The sequence below is a fragment of the Setaria viridis genome, chromosome 6 (assembly GCF_005286985.2).
Source record: "Setaria viridis chromosome 6, Setaria_viridis_v4.0, whole genome shotgun sequence".
NCBI classification, from domain to species: domain Eukaryota; kingdom Viridiplantae; phylum Streptophyta; class Magnoliopsida; order Poales; family Poaceae; genus Setaria; species Setaria viridis.
This window is the reverse complement of record NC_048268.2, coordinates 11701501-11721080: the sequence shown is the minus strand read 5'-3', so window position 1 is coordinate 11721080 and position 19580 is coordinate 11701501. Positions and strand designations below refer to the sequence as shown.

The following is a 19580-nucleotide window of genomic DNA, read 5'->3' as shown; positions in this document are numbered from 1 at the left end:
CAGTTACCAGGCCAGTTTGAAGATGGCACCATTTGAGGCCCTGTATGGCTGGAGATGCAGGACACCCTTAAACTGGTCCCAACCAGGGGAAAGATAGGTCTATGGCCCTGACTTAGTGGCAGAAGCCGAAGAGCAAGTGAAGGTAATTCAAGCGAATCTCAAGGCTGCCCAATCCCGACAGAATAGCTACTCCGACCAGAGGAGAAGACCCCTGCAGTTCGACCTTGGTGATCATGTGTACCTTCGAGTCTCCCCGACCAAAGGAGTGCAACGGTTTGGAATAAAAGGCAAGTTAGCTCCCCGCTATGTTGGCCCTTATGAGATTGTGAAGAGATGTGGACCCGTTGCTTACCGGATCCAACTCCCAGAACAGCTATCAGCCATACATGATGTTTTCCATGTGTCTCAACTGAAGAAATGTGTCCGAGTTCCAGCAGAGATCTTAGAACGAGAACAGCTTCAGGTAGAGCCCGACCTGACCTACGCCGAGTACCCAGATCGAGTTCTTGACCAAAAGGAAAGGCACACCCGACGCCAAGCGGTAAAGATGTACAAGATCCTCTGGAGAAACCACACCGAAGATGAAGCAACATGGGAAACGGACGAATATCTGAACAAGCGTTTCCCAGGTTTTCTATCCCATCAAGGAGGTAAGAACAGCACACCCCTTGATCTTTGAATCTCGGGACGAGATTCTTTTTAAGAGGGGTAGGCTGTAACGACCGACCCCTAAGCCTTTCCAGTTAGTCTTGATCGCAGCCCTTGATCCTAGTCGTCTGTCTTGTTTGACCGCACCCAAGTGCTCAGTTTTCCGCCAGGTCCCGACCCCTGGATCCGACCCCCTTTCCGCTTCGCTCCTCTTCCGACCCCGGCGAGTTCAGCCCACCGTCGGATTCTGCTAATCTTCCTCACCCGTCCGATCTACCCACCGGTGGACCCGTGAGATCTTTTCCAGATCCTCCGCGACAGCCGCACTTGAGTTGCATGGCCGCCTCAGAGTCTTCCTGCCGTGTGGCTCGTCTTCTCCGACGCCTGCCGCTCAGTTTTGTCTCTGGCAAGCAACAGAGTGGGTTCCCGCGCCCCCCTTTCCCCAATGGCAGCGGAAGCCCTCTGCACCCCTTTCTGCAGAGCCTCGCCTCCCGCGCCCATCATCACGCCACCAGATCCCGACCCCAGAGCCCGATGTCGCCCGTCTTTTCCGTCCCTTCAGCCATAGTTGCGCCGCCCGGTCGCCGCTACACGACGATTCCTCCACCGCCAACCCCGACCGCAGCCGCGACAGTTCCTTTCCCCGCTCTGTCAGAAGCCGCCCGACAATCTGTTGTTCCGCGCTCTCCCCCGCGCCCGCGTCCGCCTGTCTTCTCACCTGTACGCCCTCGATTCTAGCGCCGTTAAACCAGTCGCTTCTATCACCTCTTCCGCACGACGACGCCCGCTTTCCACCAAATCTCAACCACCAGTCTACCCGCTCCTACGCCGCCCTGACGGCAGAACGCAATGATCGCTGGCGTCACCCCCGGAGTTCTGCAGCACCGCCCTCTTCGCTCAATCGCCGCCCCGGCAGAGCACTCCATTGCTTCTTCCCGACCTTCGTGCCGCTCCCCTTCTCTCTCTCCGCGCCGTTTCCTTTCCTCTGCTCCAGCAGCTATAAAAGGAATGCCCCCGTCGCCGGAGTTCCCTCCGCTCTTGTTGCCTTTAGCCTTCTCTAGCTCCCTGCTCAAGCTCCTAGCGCCACCCACCCAGTTCTTGAGGAGTTCTTCTCTCAGTTCTCTCTCAGTTCCTCCAAGTCACCCAGCAGCTTACTCCTCCGTGCTGCGTAAGACCTCTCTTGTGATCCGCAAGAAGCAGCGCCGCCGCCGGAGCATTGCCCGTCGTAGCCCTTGCTCGAAGCTTTAGTCCCTCCACCCAAGTTCGCTTCTTCCCGACCCCAAGCTTTCCTTTCAGGAAGAAGGTGAGTTGCCAACCCCCAATCCGCCTCGCCCGACCCCTCCTATCCGCCCGACCCCAGTTCCGTGTCACCCGACCCTGTGTGTTCCGCCGACCCTTATCCGCCTCGCCCGAGGGCTTGGCTGTGATCTTTTTCTTCAACTCGAGGGTGTATGTGTAAAACTTGGGAACCCTTCAGCGCTTGCGTCTAAGGATCCCAGTTATCACATCCTCTAGTTCAAGGATCAGACCACTAGTTCCTTTCCTAACCTTACCTCTTGATCATCATCAGCTCTCTCGAACCACCATAACCTCCTGCTCTTTGTCGCAAGTTTCTAGGCTCAGGCGAGCCAGTGTTGCTGTTGAAATAACTGTCTAAGCTAACCCTTGCATTGCATTCGTGTAGAGCTGCACCTCGCCGACGGTTTCTACGAGCTTCACCCGGCGCCAGAAGAAGAAGCTGTAGCCGAGCTCCTGTCCTCCGAAGCCGAAGTCGCCCCCAAAGCCGAATAGTTTCCGTCCTCCTTGCTTGAAGGCAAGCCCCGGTTGCATGAAAATCCTACATGTTTTGCCAAACTTGTGCATAACTTCCGTATAGCATGCTTGTGCATTTACGTATAGGAGTTGTGTGAAACCCTAGGTGCATGACTCAGGTAACCCATGATCTGAGCACTAGCTGTTGGACCGAGTAGCTGCATTGCTTAACTAGGAGACGGTAAAAGTCGAGTGATTTCCTGTCACTCGCGAGTTGTAGGAGTTGCATGATTTACTCTCCTGTTATAACTATAAGGACGATGGACAGGGCAGGGTTTTGGTAACTTTTTGGTGGTCGGATGGTCGCCCCGTCTGTCTATGAAATCTTGCTAAGGCCCGACAGCGGTGGTGTTCGTGATCAAGTGTTTGAAAGTACTAGCCTCATACTTAGTATGGGATGAGGAAGCCTAGTACCGGATTGAACCTAGACGTGAGCGGTCGCCCCATTGTTCTTGGAACGGAGTTTCCCCTGCTGGTTGTCGCACGTGGTGGCAAGCATGGTCACAGGACGGCAGAGGCCGAGTCTGTGGAACCTTGCACCAAAGGAAATGGGCCCGACACGGGTTAGGGGATTGATGGGGAAGGCCGACACAGGAAGCGACCTCCGGGTGCGCGGATGTCGTGAGGCTAGGTTCACCATGCATGGTTAAAGAACTCGAATCGATTCGTCTGCCTCTCACAGTTTGAGATTGCTTGATCGCTATGTCACCCTGAGTAAATGAGGAATCTGATGATGGCACTGTTTGTTGTTATATCTACACATCTTGTTTGGTTCTATGAATGCTTAGAATAGGTGGCACAACCTAGACTGGTAAATGAACCTAGAACCGGAGCTAAAACTTGAACATAGGGTTACTTAGTGCTTTTGGCAAACAAACCCCTCAGCCAAACAGCTTGCATGTCTAGAAGGAGGAGTAGTCCTTACTCCTATCGGTTAAGTCTTGTTGAGCTTAGTAGCTCAGCCTTGTTATGGCTTCTGTTTTCAGGTGAAGTTGCTGCGTCCGATCCCTCTCTGGTTGGTGCTTGGCCGGCCCAGCTCCCGCCAGGTTGGACGGTCGAGTGGGACCCCTCCTCGGACGGCGAGGAGAGGACTCAGTGATGTTCTGGCTGGCCTCGCCCGGACATCCGACCCCGACGAAGTCTTCCGCTAGTGTTTTCTCTGTCGTTCTTTTGAACTTTGTAAAACTCTGATGTTGGATTTTATGGCCGAACTATTTGAGTAAAACTTGTTTAACTCAGTGGACTTGTTGTATTCTCTGTAACCACTCACCTTCGTGTGGGTTTGCTAAACTCGATCCTGTTTAAGTGGTTAAATCGGATGAAATCTGACGGCACTTCGTGTTAGCTCGGGTTAGATAGGAGTGTCGCATGTTAGGCGGTTTAACCCTGTTTAATCAAGCTAATCCGAGGTGGTTCCGCCACATGAAGCTCAGCTCTCTGTCAATGTGCTGGACTGGCTCGGGCTGGAGGAGGAAGAAAAGTCCTCTGTCTCGGGATATAATGGGGGATGAGTTTTTATCCTGATTAAAAACTCCAACCGAGACAAAAGGGAACACCTTTTGTCCTGGTTGAAAGTTTAGTCCCGGTTGGAGGATCCAACCGGGACAAAAGGAACACCCTGTTATCCCGGTTGGAGGCTCCAACCGGGATACAATGGTACCGCCACTGACGCGCCCCAGCTAGCCGTTGCAACCGGGACTAAAGGGGGGCCTTTAGTCCTGGTTGCAATTACCAACCGGGACTAACCCCCCCTCCATTTTTACCTACCGTGGCACACCCCCTTTTGTCCCGGGCCAACTTTAAATCGGGACAAAAAGGGGCGCATCGAAAACTAATTTTCTACTAGTGAATGCAACAATAAAAAATTCCGGCCACATGCTAATCACACCATAATGGAAATCTTCGTATGAGTTGCTTCATTTACCAGCACCACCCTTTATGCATGCATAATCTCTCCTTCCATGATCAGGGCATTCAACCATTCAAAGCTCTGCACAAATATACTTGTTGTTTGGCCTTCGTGAATTATTTTGCTGCACTCGACGATATCCAACCATTCAAGACTCTGGATGCTTTGCTGTTTCCTTTTGCTTCCATCTTTTCCTCACGTGAAGGTACTTAATATGATTTGACCTATCAAATAAACAAGCTAGCCAAATTATGCTATAAACAACTACTTAGACTATCAAGGCATACTCATAAGAATTATACTAAGTAAATATGCAACAATTAGTGTGAGGTTGAGTTGGCTAGTAGGTGGAGTATTATGCAATGCAGTGTATGGACACCGTCTGTAGTGGCACCTCTATGACATATTGAAAAATGACTCTATAGGACACCATAAAATACCTCTATAAGATAAAAATAGTGTCTCTACATGTGAACCTATTTTGTAGTGTGGGATACATCCATTTGTAGTATCCACTTTTATTAATTGAAGTGAGCATGGATTCCATTAATTATATTTTAGATGATACAAATATTGGATAATTCGGATCATTCCTATCAATTTTCCTGTCCTATCTATAATAAAATACCCTATTTTCTTTCCAGCATAATTACTTTAACTAAGGTCATTCTCAGTGCAAGGTTTCGTGGTGTGATTTCCAAGAGTGCCATGTCATATATTAATCCTTGAGTTGATGAATGGAATAAGATCTCTCAATACAAAGTTTCACTTCACAATTTCATATGTTAGCATATCATTTAAATATTTCATCTAAATGACCAACGAGAGTTGATGAATGTGTGTAGATGACACTCAAATCCTCTCAATGGAGTTTCATTCCAGTTTCATACTTTTGGTAACTGTGTACACTAAGTTTCATCCCCATAAAACTCTATTCTTCTCTTTTCTCATAAATTACTTGACATGTTATCACTTTTGCCTATGTGGTATGACACTTGCATTGAGGCTTTAAGTATTTGAAACAAGCCACGCGTGTTAGGAAAGTTTAGCCTAATCTATAGCGAGAATATATTTAGTGCTCCCACCTCTTCAAGTGCCCCTGAGCTCCAACGAATAAAATTACATTTAAAGTACGCGATGCATTTCAATGGATTCAAATATAGATGAATAGATCATGTAATCACCAATATGCATGCAAAAATTAATATTAACAAAAATTGTAAATAAGAAAATAAAATAAAAAACAACATCACAATTGGCGCTTTTATTGTGACATGTTGATTTGTGTTTTTTCTCCTTACACAGATTTTTATAATCTTATATTTTCAAAGATTATATATTATTTAGAATCTATTCATTCAAATTTTTAGTTAGATGTTTTCATATGTTTTGAATGTAACTTTTATTGTGACAACACTAGAGGTAAAATTTATGTCAGATCAAATATTCGGAGGCTAATTAGGAGGATTAAACATGAGCTAATTATAAAACTAATTACATAGATGGAGACTAATTCACGAGACGAATCTATTAAGCCTAATTAATCCATCATTAGCATATGTTTACTGTAGCATCACATTGTCAAATTATGGACTAATTAGACTTAATAGATTCGTCTCGCAAATTAATCTCCGTCCGTGTAATTAGTTTTATAATTAACCTATATTTAATACTCCTAATTAGTATCTAAACATTCGATTAATTAGTATCTAAACATTCGATACGACAGGAATTTTAGGAGGTGCTATAGAAACAAACAACCCCGTAGAATGGAAGCACTAGATTCTCTCCAGTCTTCTGAGAGCCACAGAATTAAAAGATAAAGAAAAAAACTGGAAAAAGCCGTTTCAGCAATCAAAGAAAAATAGTGGAAAAGCCTAGAAAACAGCAAAGAAGAGAAGTCCCTGACACGCTGGCCGCGCAGGAGACAGCCACCCCGAAACGCGGATACTAAGTTCCGACGAGCGGGCCCCGCGCATTCTCCAATTCTACTGCCCCGTTCCCACTCTCACGGTCTCACCACTGCAGTGAAGAGAGAGAGCTCCCCTCCGACTCGGAGCGCTGCCGCCGCCGCCGGAGCTCGAAACCGATGGGCGGCTTCGCGACCTCGCGCCCGGCCTCCATAGGCTTCTGCGCCTTCATCTGCTTCCTCAACCTCTTCGCCTTCCTCCTCGCCGTGGGCGCCGAGCGCCGCCGCAGCACCGTACGCGCCCCTTTTTCTGGCTCTTCCTCCTCTCGACCCCCCTGCATTTCCTCCGCCCCCCAGCGGCGCTCCTGTCGCTGAGATCTTCGTGCTCGCTGACTGGATGCAGGGGAAGGTGGTGCCGGACGAGTACGACGACCGCTCCTACTGCCTCTACGACAGCGACGCCTCCACGGTGTACGGCGTCTCCGCCTTCTTCGTGCTCCTGCTCCAGCAGGCCATCGTCACCGCCGCCACGCGGTGCCTCTGCTTCGGCCCCGCGCTCTCCTCCCGCTGCTGCGCCGTCGCCGCGTTCGTCCTTTCCTGGTGCGTGCCTTAAACCCTAGACCCGCTCACCCGCACCTAAGGCTGAAACCCGCATTATCTCGTTCCTTCTTCTTTCCTTGATGTGAATGTGGCGTCATGGAATGATAATGCGGGCCAGAGATTGTCGATTGATTGGTAGATTTGGTTCAATTTAGGTACATTGGGACATTTGGTGCTAGGTCCAGTATTAGGCGCAGAGGCTTGCGAATGTGAGTGTTGTAAATGTGAATCTGTTTGTTGAGTAGCCATCATGGTTGCCTTTTGGGTGCGTGATTTGGAGGCATATAGGCCTCCTATGATATTTAAAGAGACGAAGGGTAGGAGGTTTTGGATGTTTTCAGCAATAGTTGTTCTTGCCTGGCTAACTGACAGAATTGTTATTTTCTTTGTAAGATTCAGACACAATATGCTTCTGTTAGATCCTTGCTAGCAAAAATTTTAGGATGCATCTGCTTGTTTCAATGTACGAACAGGTGTAATGCGCCTATAGATGGATGGATTGACGATATAGGTGTGGTGTTGTTTACTTGTCTGGGCCCTTCCATTATTGCAAGAGTAGTGGAAAGGCTATGTAGCTTTGGTATGGCCAGCGTTCGCAAATGTCGAGCAAATTTCAATGTAATCATTCGATAATCCTGTAAATGTTAGTTTCGAAATCCTGCTATGGCTTATACTTTAACGACCTGATATTTGGTTAATTCATGCTGTGGATAAGTCAAACTCTGCTGGTTGAATTATATGGACCTGTATCTTCACTTTGCCCCAAATGCTGAATTCTTCATGAAGCACATAGATTCACATTGAGTACAAAAGGGTACTATCACTTTATCCGACATTGTTAAATATGTTTTTTAGGCAGCATATTTCACTAAAGTGATTAGCATTTATTGCTCCAAATTTATCTAGATTGCATACTATCTTCATTTTCCTCAATATAGCTTCTTTGCCTAGCAATGCATTTCATATGTATGTGACATGCCTGCTGTCTGCATGTTATTGACTGCCCTTGATTTCCCTTCAGATAGTTCTTTTTCGAGGAATGTGCGAGGGATGCTTAATGCACGTATCAAAGGTGCCTTGCCATAGTTGAATTGGTAAACTGAAAAAAACAGATTTCAGTGTACAGTATGCAATTGCAATTGTTTTCTTGAGAATTTTAACAAATCTTACTATCCATTAATATGCATCTCTATATGGAAACTATGAGATGCCAATCTTCGCAACAGTGATATTTTCTTTTTACACTAATAATTTTTGTGACTCAAGCCACCTCAACTTGATCCTGTTTTATGGTTTTGCAATTGCAGTCGAGTTATGCGCTATTTTCAGTAGTATTCCATAAACATATCATGTACGCTCCTACCGTTTTCTTCTGGGGGCCATGGACTGCTGGTGGTGGTGGTGCCTGCTGATTCTATATTAATGACCATTGGTTGTTTCGTACTGCACGCATTTTTATGAAATCAAGAACTGTCATAGAAGATTTCAATTGTTTCAAGAGTTTCACATAATCTACCCTAATCAACCTGCTTAGCTAGTGCCAATGAATCTGAGGTTTTAGCCAGATCTCAAAAGTTTCACAAAATCTGCCCTAATCAAGTTTGTCTGCATCCCACCAACCCAATGTATCCCTTGAGTCCTTAACTGAGGGATCCACTTTCTAGGTTTCCTTAATTGTTGACCCAATGGTGATCTCTATCCACAGTTCTTTACGGAGGGGTTCTGTTCTGTAAAGAGGGGTTCTGTGAAACCTTGTGTCCATAAAGCCTGAGGTGAAGCACCAGCAGCCAAACACGACGTTGGTTTTCTGCACTATGATCATTAAATAAGTGTTTTCTCTGAAATTTACTTGAAATAATCATAATCTGTTATGACTGGCATCACCTTCCATCGATGTGGCAAGCGGCATCGGGGCGACAACTAAGCGTGACTATCATGGCGCCGAGAGCTTCTCCCATTCCAAGTTAGCAGATTGGGTTTGTTAGGTTGTTTTGGTATTTTGTTAAGAGATTAGTCTGGTTTGTTAGGAGATTTGCTATTCGGTTTGTTAGTTGGGGATTCAGCTATTATAAGCCAAAACGATTGTCATCATATTCCTTATTCCTTAAGCAATACAACAGAGTTGTTGCCGTTGTGCTGGCTGTTGCCCTCGCTCGCTCATCGCTTGCCGCCACGACGCGGCGCCTCACCGCCGGGGGTTCAAGCCCCGGCCACCCGTCTTCCACCACTACTCCCTCTGGAGCTGCTTAGGCTTTATCATAATCCTTGTTCTTTCGTAAAAAAAATTATATTCAGAACTTGGACTTTCCAGATTTGATATTATCCACACTAGTTGGTATCTCTTTGGCATGTGAACCCAATATGTGATTTGTAAACCTGATTGTTCTGGTTTGCTCACATCTGATTCTGAGTATAGAATGTTATATCCCTGGATGGTAGACTTCCATCTACCAGTATGTATTAATATTTCTTTGGTTTCTTAGACCATTATCTTGGCTTCATACAGTTTCTTGGATACTATTTCAGTATAAAGAATTCAGTATGCTTGTGCTATGAGAATTGCCTCAAGTTTATTTGTGTGTTCATTTTTTTTATCTTGTCTGAATTAATCTTCCTTGTCTATCCAGAACATTTCTAATTGGCCTAGTTTTTGACAAAATACCTTTTATATCTGTTTTTTTCTTTTTAAGAACAGTAGCTGTGAAGGGTTAACTTTTGCAATAGGCAAAATTTGTTATGGGACACTGTTAGGGTTTTAGGCTACCCCTTGGGTTTAGGGCACTAGAGAGGGAGGAGAGGCTGGCCGGCGGCCATGGTGAAGGCGCAGGGGGGGGGGGGGAGGAGGGGCAGGGGGAGGAGAGAGAGAGCTGAAGCCTGAGAGTTGCAGAACTTTGGGATTTTACCCCTTAATTCTTAGTTGATTAATTTGGTACATGGGGCCTCTATTATATAGAGGGGACATGACTTGGTTCTCAAGGAACCCTAACTTGCTTGGCTTGCAAGCCATCCTAATATCTAGACCCTTCCTAATTCCTTATCTACTGTGGAAGATATGGGGCGGCTGCTTGGGGGCGCCGTCGCCACAGTACTCGCGGGCACTGCTCACGCGTGAACAGTGCCGCGTGGCCTCCTAGTGCAGGGGTCCTGCTGGACCCGTTGGGCCCATAGGGCCTGCCGACCTAGTTAGGCCCCTTTTGTCCCTGGTGCCCATGCGATTCCTGCTAGTGGGGGTGGGTCCTGTGGCTCTATGGTCATGCCACAACTCTCTTGTTGAAGCCGAGGTAGGGGCCATGGTTGCTGCCCAAGGTAACCCCATGGTGATGCTGAGATAGGGTGGTGCCTTGATGTCATCACCTCCATGTTGGTGAAGAGCTGCATGTGAGTAGCGGTATGGAGGTGTTCAGGCTGCTGACGGTGCAACACGCTGTCGCGGGGGCTTTGTTGATGCTGAGGTAGATGTTGACGCCTGCGTGTTGATGGTGATGAAGTTGGTGCTGCATTCATAGTCGCCGATGTGCTAAAGGTTAATCGAGCAGGGTGTCGATGACGATGATGTCGCTGATGTAGTGGATCGTTTCGTTGGTGTCGTCGATGACGTGGAGTTTGTTGCCGATGTCGAGGGCAGTTTGCTGATGACGTGTTGTTGGTGTTGTCGCTACTCTTGATGATGCAGTGACTCCGGCTGCTAATGTCTTGCTCATATGTGCGCCCATCTATAAAAAGGATAGAGAGGCCCATTGTTGCTCTCATTGATCGCGTGGGAAGAGGGCAATCGATCATCCCAACTTGAATTGCATACGTTGTTGATGGAGCATTGCTTGTATGCATCTGAAGTCATCGTTGGGGTAGTTGTTGGACACGTCGCTATTGTTGACAAAGGTGTGGTCGTGTCTGAATGCTCAGTAGTGTTGGCGCCTTCATTCACCATTGTAGTTGGGGTCGCCGGAGAGTTGCTTTGTTGTAAACTGCTTTAGTTTCGTTAAATTTATAGTGCAAACGGCTGTGAACCTGAGGATGTCCGATTGCTGAAGAATGCTGTCGTCTTATGTGCAAACGGCTGTGAATCTGAGGATGTTCGATTGCTGAAGGATGCTGTCGTCTTATGGGCATCCGGTTGCTGTCTGTAGACACTCTGCTGTTGATGACGTTAATGTGGTAATGTTGTGCTTCTTCGGGGAGCTGACCACCCTGGGAGCTTTGAGTGTGGCGCCCAGCTTGTGAAGACTGGTGGTCGTCGAAGGACAGGGGGTGGACCAAGGATCAACCCAGCCAGTTTTGGTGGAGGAGGTCGAGTTGGCCATCTGTATCTCCTTACTATACATGGGTTAGTGGCGCATGCTTCCCGTTTGTGAGAGTCGCCGAAGGAGGAAGGAGTCGGCGATGTAGCCGTGGAAATCGCCGTCCTAGGGCCCTTTGCCCAAGGCGTGTTCTCTTGGATAGCCACCAGGGGTGCTCCAGAGGTCGTTGTTATCGATGATGCACCATTGGAGGGTGAGGTGCTTGCTGATGGAGAAACAATCCCGTGTTCCTCCTGAACACGCTGAGTTGTTTTTCTACTGGGCCCCTCCGTAGATGCCTCAGGGAGATTGAGGTGTCACTGTGCTACCAGGCGGTCTGTGCGCACCTAGGATATAGGGCCGCCTGCCCTATGTGTCGCGCCAACTGAGGTTGTTGGTCGCTAGGATTTAGCGGCCGTCTTCCTCGCTGACGTGCTCCTGATTACCGGGGTTGCCAATGCAACTCGTCCGGCAGTCAACTCCTGGCCAGTTGGAACTGGCGTGCTGGTGACTGGAGTTGGCGGAGTAGGCGTGCATTGTTGGTTCGCTAGTAGTTGTCGCACCGCCGAGTTGATGGAGGACGGTGTTGATGGAGTTGATGTAGATCCGTTGTCCTTGAGCAGCATGGGGGTTGGAGACGTTGATGATCTTGGGGAGAACTCCAGAGGCGCAACACCTAAGTGTGTTGAAGGTGCAGCGTCTGCAGATGATGCCTTGATGGAGGCATCCACGGTAGAAGAGGTTGCCGATGTAGATGTGGAGGTGGCGCAGCATGTCGTTGTGGTACTCACGGTCGATATAGTAGTCGTCATTGGGGAAGAGGGTGGTGACGACGTTGTTGTAGATGTGGCCGTGCTGAGGGTGTTTAGCCCAGAGGGAGGGCTGGCGATCGGCATGCTTTTGACGACCCCGTTTTTGTCGATGCAGAGTGATGGTGTTGTGGTCATTGCCGATGGAGCGTTGATGGGCAGCTCCGCTGGATCAAACGCCGTTTCTGATGATGTGATGCAGCAAGCTGTGGTAGATGCGTTTGGCTTGACAGCCAATGTTGGTGTAGCTGCTGCTGGCAATGGCGTTGATGTAGGTGTAGCGGATGAGATCATGGCTGTTGATGTAGACGTTGTCGAGGAAAAAGATGTTGAAATTGTAGATTTGGCTGTAGTGGATGCTGGCCGTGATGTAGACGTCGTCGAGGAAAAAGATGTTGACAACGTAGTTGTAGATTTGGCCGTAGTGGATGCTTTTGGTTCCTTCTCTTGTTGAACAGGAACAAGTCTGGAGAATAGTTGATCCACATCTCTCTTCATCTGATCCCATTGCCTAGGATCCAGAGACGCATCTGCAATTATTTTAGGGCTGACCTGGGTGTTGATGCCTGGGTGTCGGATGCGGAGGTTGTTGATGCAGCAGGTTGATTCTCCGCGTCGTTGCTGGTGTCGCCCTTCAAATCTGCAGATGTGCGGTACTGTTCCTGAGATGAACTTCTGCGTGCTGGCTGCCTCGTAGTGGATCCAATGGCGCCTACTTATAGAATGCGGCGAGCCAACCATGTGCAGCCCCACGATCTTTGTACCTATGGAGATCGGTAGCCTGGTCTCTGGATACCATATGTTAGGGTTTTAGGCTACCCCTTGGGTTTAGGGCACTAGAGAGGGTGGCCGGCAGCCATGGTGAAGGCGCAGGGTGGGGGGGTGGGGGGGGGGGGGGGTGGGGCGCAGGGGGAGGAGAGAGAGAGAGCCGAAGCCTGAGAGCTGGAGAACCTTAGGGTTTTACCCCTTAATTCTTAGTTGATTAATTTGGTACATGGGGCCTCTATTATATACAGGGGACACGACTTGGTTCTCAAAGCAACCCTAACTTACTTGGCTTGCAAGCCATCCTAATATACCCTTCCTAATTCCTAATCTACTGTGCAAGATATGGGGCGGCTGCCTGAGGGTGCCGCCGCCACAGCACCCGCGGGCACTGTTCACGTGTGAACAGAACAGTGCCGCGTGGCCTCATGGCGCAGGGGTCCTGCTGGACCCATTGGGCCCATAGGGCCTGCCAGCCCAATTAGGCCCCTTTTGTCCCTGGCGCCCAGTAGGTCTTCCGTGTCCATAACAAACACTGTTATTTCGTCGCTTTTGCTCTAGGATACTGTCGTGGAACTTGGACAGGACCTAGTGGACACTGTCGTTCTGGTGCATTTGCTATTGGGCACAATTTAGTGTCCTTCAGCACAGCATATATTTGTTGCAGGATACTAAATTGTGTCCTGCGGAAAAAGCACCCTCAAGATATTCTGTGACCTACAAAATATTAGTGTCCTGTAGCATAACTTCCCAGAATATATGCCTGCCTTCTGCAGAACTGGGTGGAAAGTATAAGCTTATAATTGTCCTGAAAAGTGAGCAAGTGCTCTTACCCATGTGAAAACTTTAATATATTAGGTTAGATATGGAGGTTGGTTGAATCCAGTAATTCAGTTTGGTTTGGCACTTTGCGTGCCTGTGTTAACATGTGCATGCTGGGTTTTATGTGATCTGAAAGTGCCATTTGGAACTAATTTTGTCACCCTTCTCATTAGTGTGTTTTACTTGTTGCCAGGACAACATTCCTCGTTGCGGAAGCTTGCCTCATAGGAGGATCAGTGAGGAATGCAAAACACACCAAGTATTTAGGCTACTATATGAAGCACGATTTGGTGTCCTGTGCCACCCTTCGGAAGGGAGTCTTCGCAGCTGCTGCTGCGATGATGATCATCAACCTCGTGGCATCCCTTGTCTACTACTGGAGTTACTCGAAAGCTGCAACCGGCGGGTTCATGAAGCACCAAAACGAGGTTGGCGTGGGCATGACGGATTATGGCCTTGATAAGGGTGTTCCTGGGCCCTGAGTGAGCAGGCATCTTGTTGCTCTGTCTGTGCACTAGCTGTCATACTCTGTACCTGCAAACTTATATCCTGTGCCTGAAGCTCTGTTGTTTCTCCACACTGTGAACGACACCGTACGCATCAAATTCGCTGTAATGTTATTGTATGGTTCACGAGCTCTCTGTAGAGATGTGGTAGCCTAAAGTGTTACTTCTCCCATCTCAAATTACTATTCATTTTGGCTTTTCTAGGTACATAATTTTTGCTATGTACTTAGATATATATATTATGTTTAGGTACGTAGCAAATGCTATGTACCTAGAGAAGTTAAAATGAATAGTAATTTGGGATGAAGGAAATATTTTGATTGAGTTCACGGAATCACGGCTGCTTAAGAGTTCCTTTCTTCACACATAATGGCGTGCAGCTGTACGTCGGGTGGAAGTAGTAAGAGAATTACGAAAGAGTAAATTTCACCCTAGATCCTTAAAATTATCCTGAATTCTTATTCTGGTTCCGATACTTTCAAAACTGTATAAATTATCCTGAATTCTTATTCCGGTTCCGATACTTGATGGTTTAAACTTATCCCGGGACAAGTTCTTATCGCAGTCTGATTTTTTTCAAATGCACATCTCTAAACTTATCCTGACTTCTCATCTAGATCGATAAACTTGTCATGAGCTCTCATCCATGTTCATGAACTTGTCTAGAGCTCTTATCTACTAAAAACTTGAGTGGGATTTGAACTTTAAATCCTTATGATTTTTTTATTAATTTTGAACAATCGGTTTGCCCCTTTGATGTTCTTGGTTTCCGCGGCACGGTAGAATCGTAGAGGTACTAAATTTTCATTAAATCATCCACATAAATAGCATCTATTACACATGTAAGGACGTACTGTGCTGCCATTTATTGCACACACAAAGCAGTTGATTAGTACAGGTTACACATCAAGATAGAAACATGCAATAAAATATAATTGCGGGCATTAGAAACGCATTTGATCTTGCCAACTAGAAGTCCAACACAACACCAGGCGCGGCTCTATCACTTTATTTCACTTCGCGATATAGGCCCGAGAGCTGTTGAAAATTCCAATATGAAAAATATAATCTGCATAACTGTTTAATACACAGTTCATATGTTTTTCTACTTAACTCATAAACTATGAACTGTGTATTAAACAACTAAAACTATGATATCGGTGGGGGCCATTGGTCGACGCGTGTTCGTCGCGAGTTAGCGGCGACTGAACGGTCCTTCTACTGTTCTTCTTCCTTCGTTCTTTCTTTTTCTTCCATGTTCCAACAACCCCCTCCGCATGGACCTGCACCAGACCACCCCGCCGCCGCCGGCCTCCACCACAGCTCGCGGCCGGCGGCGACCACGCTGCCGCTCCGCCGTGCCGCTCCGCCCGCCTCCCACCCCAGCGGCACCACCCCACCCTTCCCGTGATTCGCCCCCGCCGTCGGCACCGCCCACCGGTGATCCTTCACCACCCGGATGGCGGCGCCATCGCCGCCCGGCCTCGCCCCCCAGCAACCTGCAACCACCGCCGGGCCGCCGCCGCCCCCGACCATCCTCTAAGGCCGTCGGCAATTGGAATCACCCGAACCCAACAACCCCAAACCCCTAACCCTAATCCCTCCACATTCGTCGGCAGTGGCCGGCAGCCACCCACTCGCGGCCGCTCCATCCATCTCCTGTCGCAGGCCATCCTAGTCCTTGAGCGGTCGCCGTCTGAAGGAAGGGGATATAGGGTCGAAGCCTCGAACTGATAGGGTCGCACGTGCGTGAGTCTTTGGCGACGCGTGTCCGTTCGCTGTAGTTGGTTGCGGTGCGGACGCGCCCAATAGGGATTTTGGAAATCGGTAGGGTTGGTAAGAAGCCTCAGGTGAAAAGATGTTTTAACAAAAAGTTATAAAACATCCGGTGGTGAAAAAATATATGATATGATGGTGTTTATGTGGAGGAACCACTCCAAATTAACCTGACTAAAATGCACTTACGTCACCTGACACGTGTTGGGGTACTCCCAAATAATAGTAGGAATGTTATGACGAACGAAGACAACAACCGTTCAGGCAAACGTTACAGTGGCTATCCTATCAATGATTAATGCCCTCCTGGGGGGATGGTTCGTCTCCCTTTATAGGGCCATAAAGTTACATTTTCACATCCCCTTATACCCATACTTAACTACTACATCCTAAGAATATTCCGTACAAGACAGTAACTTGGTTCCTATTCAAGATGTCGCTTTCACGGCAAAATTACATATCCAACCTCGTACTAGATTCTTATTACGGAGTCGTCCTGCTATTAAGTGGTTCCAGGGCCGCCTTGACTATCCTCTTCCTTATTCCTCAGCTTCGTTGAAACTGAGCAAGCTTCTGCAAACTTCCCATCTTCTTGAGGTCGAAGTCAGCTAACTTTGGCTTCTAGTCTCGGAGTCTTTCCGAAGCCAAATCGTTGAAAGCTCCACGAGGGATTTGACTTCGCGAGTCCTTGCCTGCAAAACAACAAAGTAGACACCTTCGTGATAATTAACTTCGGTCATTTATTAGCTTCGTAAAAGGGGGAAAGCGATGAGGTTGGAGTCGATCCAGAGAGAAAGGTCCCCACCAGCGCCGTTCAGGGTGTGTTGTGGGGCGGTCCCCAACAGTAGCCCCTTTGTGGGCGAGGTCCGAGGCGCCGTCGATCGATCCCGCGAAAAATCCAAAAACACCCCCAAAACGTCACCCTGAAGGGCGGCGCGGGCCGAGGCGTTTTGCTGTTATGTGAGGGTATCAAGGTCATTTTCTATGTGGCGGTTAATGTTTCGAGGCGGTTTTTACCGTGCCTATATAAGGTTTGTCGCGGGGGGGGGGGGGGGGGGGGGGGGGGGGGGGGCATTTTTTACGCTGTCGCTTTTGAGCTGCATTTTTTGCCACTTTTGCCTTCGTTGCGCGGCTTCGTTCTGTTTTGTTGGCTCCGTTTTCTTGGTGGGGTGTTGACTTCATTTTCGCGGCAGTTAGCACCAGGCAGAGCTGTAGACAATGTCCTCAGAGGAGTTGGCTCTTCAGGTTGCCCGTGGTGGTGGAGGCAGCCCTACCTCGCAGTCAGTGTCTTCGAGCAGTGGCGAGTCTGAGGGGAAAAGGTTAAAGAAGCGAATCTATACGAAGGATGGCCTAGTTTCGGCAGAAGAGGGATCTTCGGGGAGCAGTTCGCCAGATTGGTCTTCTGACGGTGGCGAAGGCGAAGGTGGACAGGGGTAAGTCTCGAAAGGTATAGCGAGAATCGAGGTTCATGCCGTATCCTCGGACGAGGAAGAAGGTGGGGAGGAGGAGGATGTCGAGGTTGAAGTGAGGCCCAAGGCATCCGTCGGGGGGAAGGTTCCGTGCATTCCTACTCTTTATTTTGGGCGCTCCCAGGTGACCTCGCAAGACATTACACTTTTTGAAGAGAGAAATTTTTTCCCTAAGGGAATGGGCAGAGCCCCCGGGCGCGAGGCAGTTCCGACGCCTGAGGTCGGCGAGGCTGTTGTCTTTAGGGATCTGTTTACTGCGGGGCTTCGTTTTCCTTGCAATAGGCAGCTGCCAGTTATATTGGATCGCTATCGTGTTAGGCTGCATCAGTTGACCCCCAACGCCGTCGTGAACTTGTCTAAGTTCTATTGGGTGCAGCGCACGTTTGGTGGAAGCGTTGATGTGGAGGGGTTCGCGAGGTTACATGAGCTTCACATTCAGAAGAAGAGGACTTATTCTGATGATGGCCAGGGTGTTTGCGAAAATCATTTTGGATGTTGTACTTTCGTGCCGCGTCGGAAGAATGATAAGAGGAATCTGCTGAGGGTGGAGCTTACCTTCGCGCAGAGGAACAAGTGGGACGACACATGGCTGACGCATTGGTTTTATGTAAAAGTTTAAATGGCCAATCTTGGCACTGGATTTCCATTCTATGCGCAGTTTGGGCTGATGGACGTGCTGACAACTCCTTCGTTCATCCAGACAGCCCTTGTGACGAAGTGCGAAGCTGCCTATAGGGTTGCTGGGCCCTTGATATCTGGGCGTGATCTTGTGGAGGAGTACATCGCTGCCCGAGTGTGGCCTTTGTCTGCTGATTTTGCTAAACCACTTAAGCTCGTTGAGAAGAAGGTATCTTGGAGCGAGAAAACTGTGCCGTTCCCTTGTTTTGAGCTTAACAAGGACGAGGTTGGCGACTTCGACTTGTTCATACAGTCAGTAGAAGACATGGCTTATGAGATTTTAGGTCCGGTGACCCAGCCCGAAAGGCGCTCTTTCGAGGCTGTTGTGAGACACGGGCGGCGTGTCAATCGGATTTTTGACTTGCTTGACATCGCAGTGCCGCCTCGTCCCGAGGTTGTGGGTAAGAGGCGGCGTTGGGGTAGTGGTGCTGAGCAAAGGAAGAAGGTGAAATTTGATTCTGCTCGCGCTGTGAAACTTGCTGTTGAGTCACAAGCAGCCGCCAAGGCGAAGCAAAAAACTCTTAACTTGGAGGCGCAGAAGAGGAAAGATGCTACCGCGGGAGCTTCGTCTGCCGTGCTGCCGTCTGGGTCGATGGCTTCGTCTGTTGACTTGAGCAGGCCGGCATATGTTGTGCCTATTTTCGTGCATCCTCCTTTAGATGCGCCTTCGTCCACAGGTCCTTGTGCTCGGACTAAAAAAGGGGCTAACAAGCCTCGTTTCACACGCGTCATCGTGCCGGGTGCTAAGGCCGATGCACCTTCGGGGGCCAGCAACAATATTGTACCTTTTTCCATAAGCTCAAAGGCTCTTTTGGTTGAAACCGAGAAGCGTGAGGAGAGGGTAGCTGCCGAAAAGGCGAAGCTTGTGGACGTGTTCTCTTCTGATTCTAAGGGTGCTAGTGCCGAGGCTATTAGATCTGGTAAGCATGTAGAGGTGGTTTTGTCGAAGCTTCGGTTCTTTGATTGCGGGCAGGCTTCGGCGTCATTTTTGAAGGATTTGGAGGCAACTATGGGGGAGGTTGGCTAGGTTAGTTGTGAGGATCATGTAAGGCTGAAAGTTAAATGTTATGATGTAGGTGAGAGGTTGCCGGCCGGTCTGCAAGGGCTTAACGAAGGTCTGGGCTTGAGCGGGCGCACGGAGGTTCTAGCAACGTGCGCCGAAGGTAGGGTTTATAATCCACATAACCTAATTTTGTACTGGGGGAAGGAGGGTGAGGATTACAAGCGCTGTGCAGATGCCGAAGTTTCAAAGAAGATGGAGAAAGCGAGGGCGGTGGCTTCGGGTAGGGGGAAAGAGATTGTTCCAGTCGCCGTCGAGGTGCGGGGGTATGAAGGTAATGGCTGCTTGTGAGTGAGTGTTGTTTGTGGACTTCGTTGTTGTTGTGGTGTACTTATGATTGTATGCTTGATTTGCAGATTTCCAGCAATCTGTGAAGTCGATGAGCTCGGAGGAGCTTTTGAACTTGGAGGCTAACCTCGTGAAGAAGGCATGGCTACTGGTTGATTTGATGATGCTTGTGAAGTTCACTAGCTTTGTTGCGTCTGCTGTGACTTGGTCTGATGTTTTGGTTTGGATTTTGCAGATGTCTTATTCGTCTAT

At 48.6% G+C, this 19580-nt stretch overlaps 1 protein-coding gene across 1 annotated transcript; it reads left to right on the top strand.

Annotated features, from left to right (window-relative positions):
- The first annotated feature begins 6353 nt into the window (after positions 1–6353).
- LOC117861318 (uncharacterized) lies at positions 6354–14183 on the top strand. Its single transcript, XM_034744850.2, has 3 exons — positions 6354–6572; positions 6682–6878; positions 13745–14183. The coding sequence occupies exons 1-3, from the start codon at positions 6459–6461 to the stop codon at positions 14031–14033; spliced, it is 600 nt and encodes a 199-aa protein (XP_034600741.1). The 5' UTR covers positions 6354–6458; the 3' UTR covers positions 14034–14183.
- The last annotated feature ends 5397 nt before the right edge of the window (positions 14184–19580 follow it).

Bases quoted from the DNA above. Each gene is read 5' to 3' on its own strand.
- LOC117861318 (XM_034744850.2), top strand. From the start codon at position 6,459: ATGGGCGGCTTCGCGACCTCGCGCCCGGCCTCCATAGGCTTCTGCGCC. The intron at 6,573-6,681 runs GTACGCGCCCCT...GACTGGATGCAG, and splicing joins CCGAGCGCCGCCGCAGCACC to GGGAAGGTGGTGCCGGACGA. The intron at 6,879-13,744 runs GTGCGTGCCTTA...ACTTGTTGCCAG, and splicing joins GCCGCGTTCGTCCTTTCCTG to GACAACATTCCTCGTTGCGG.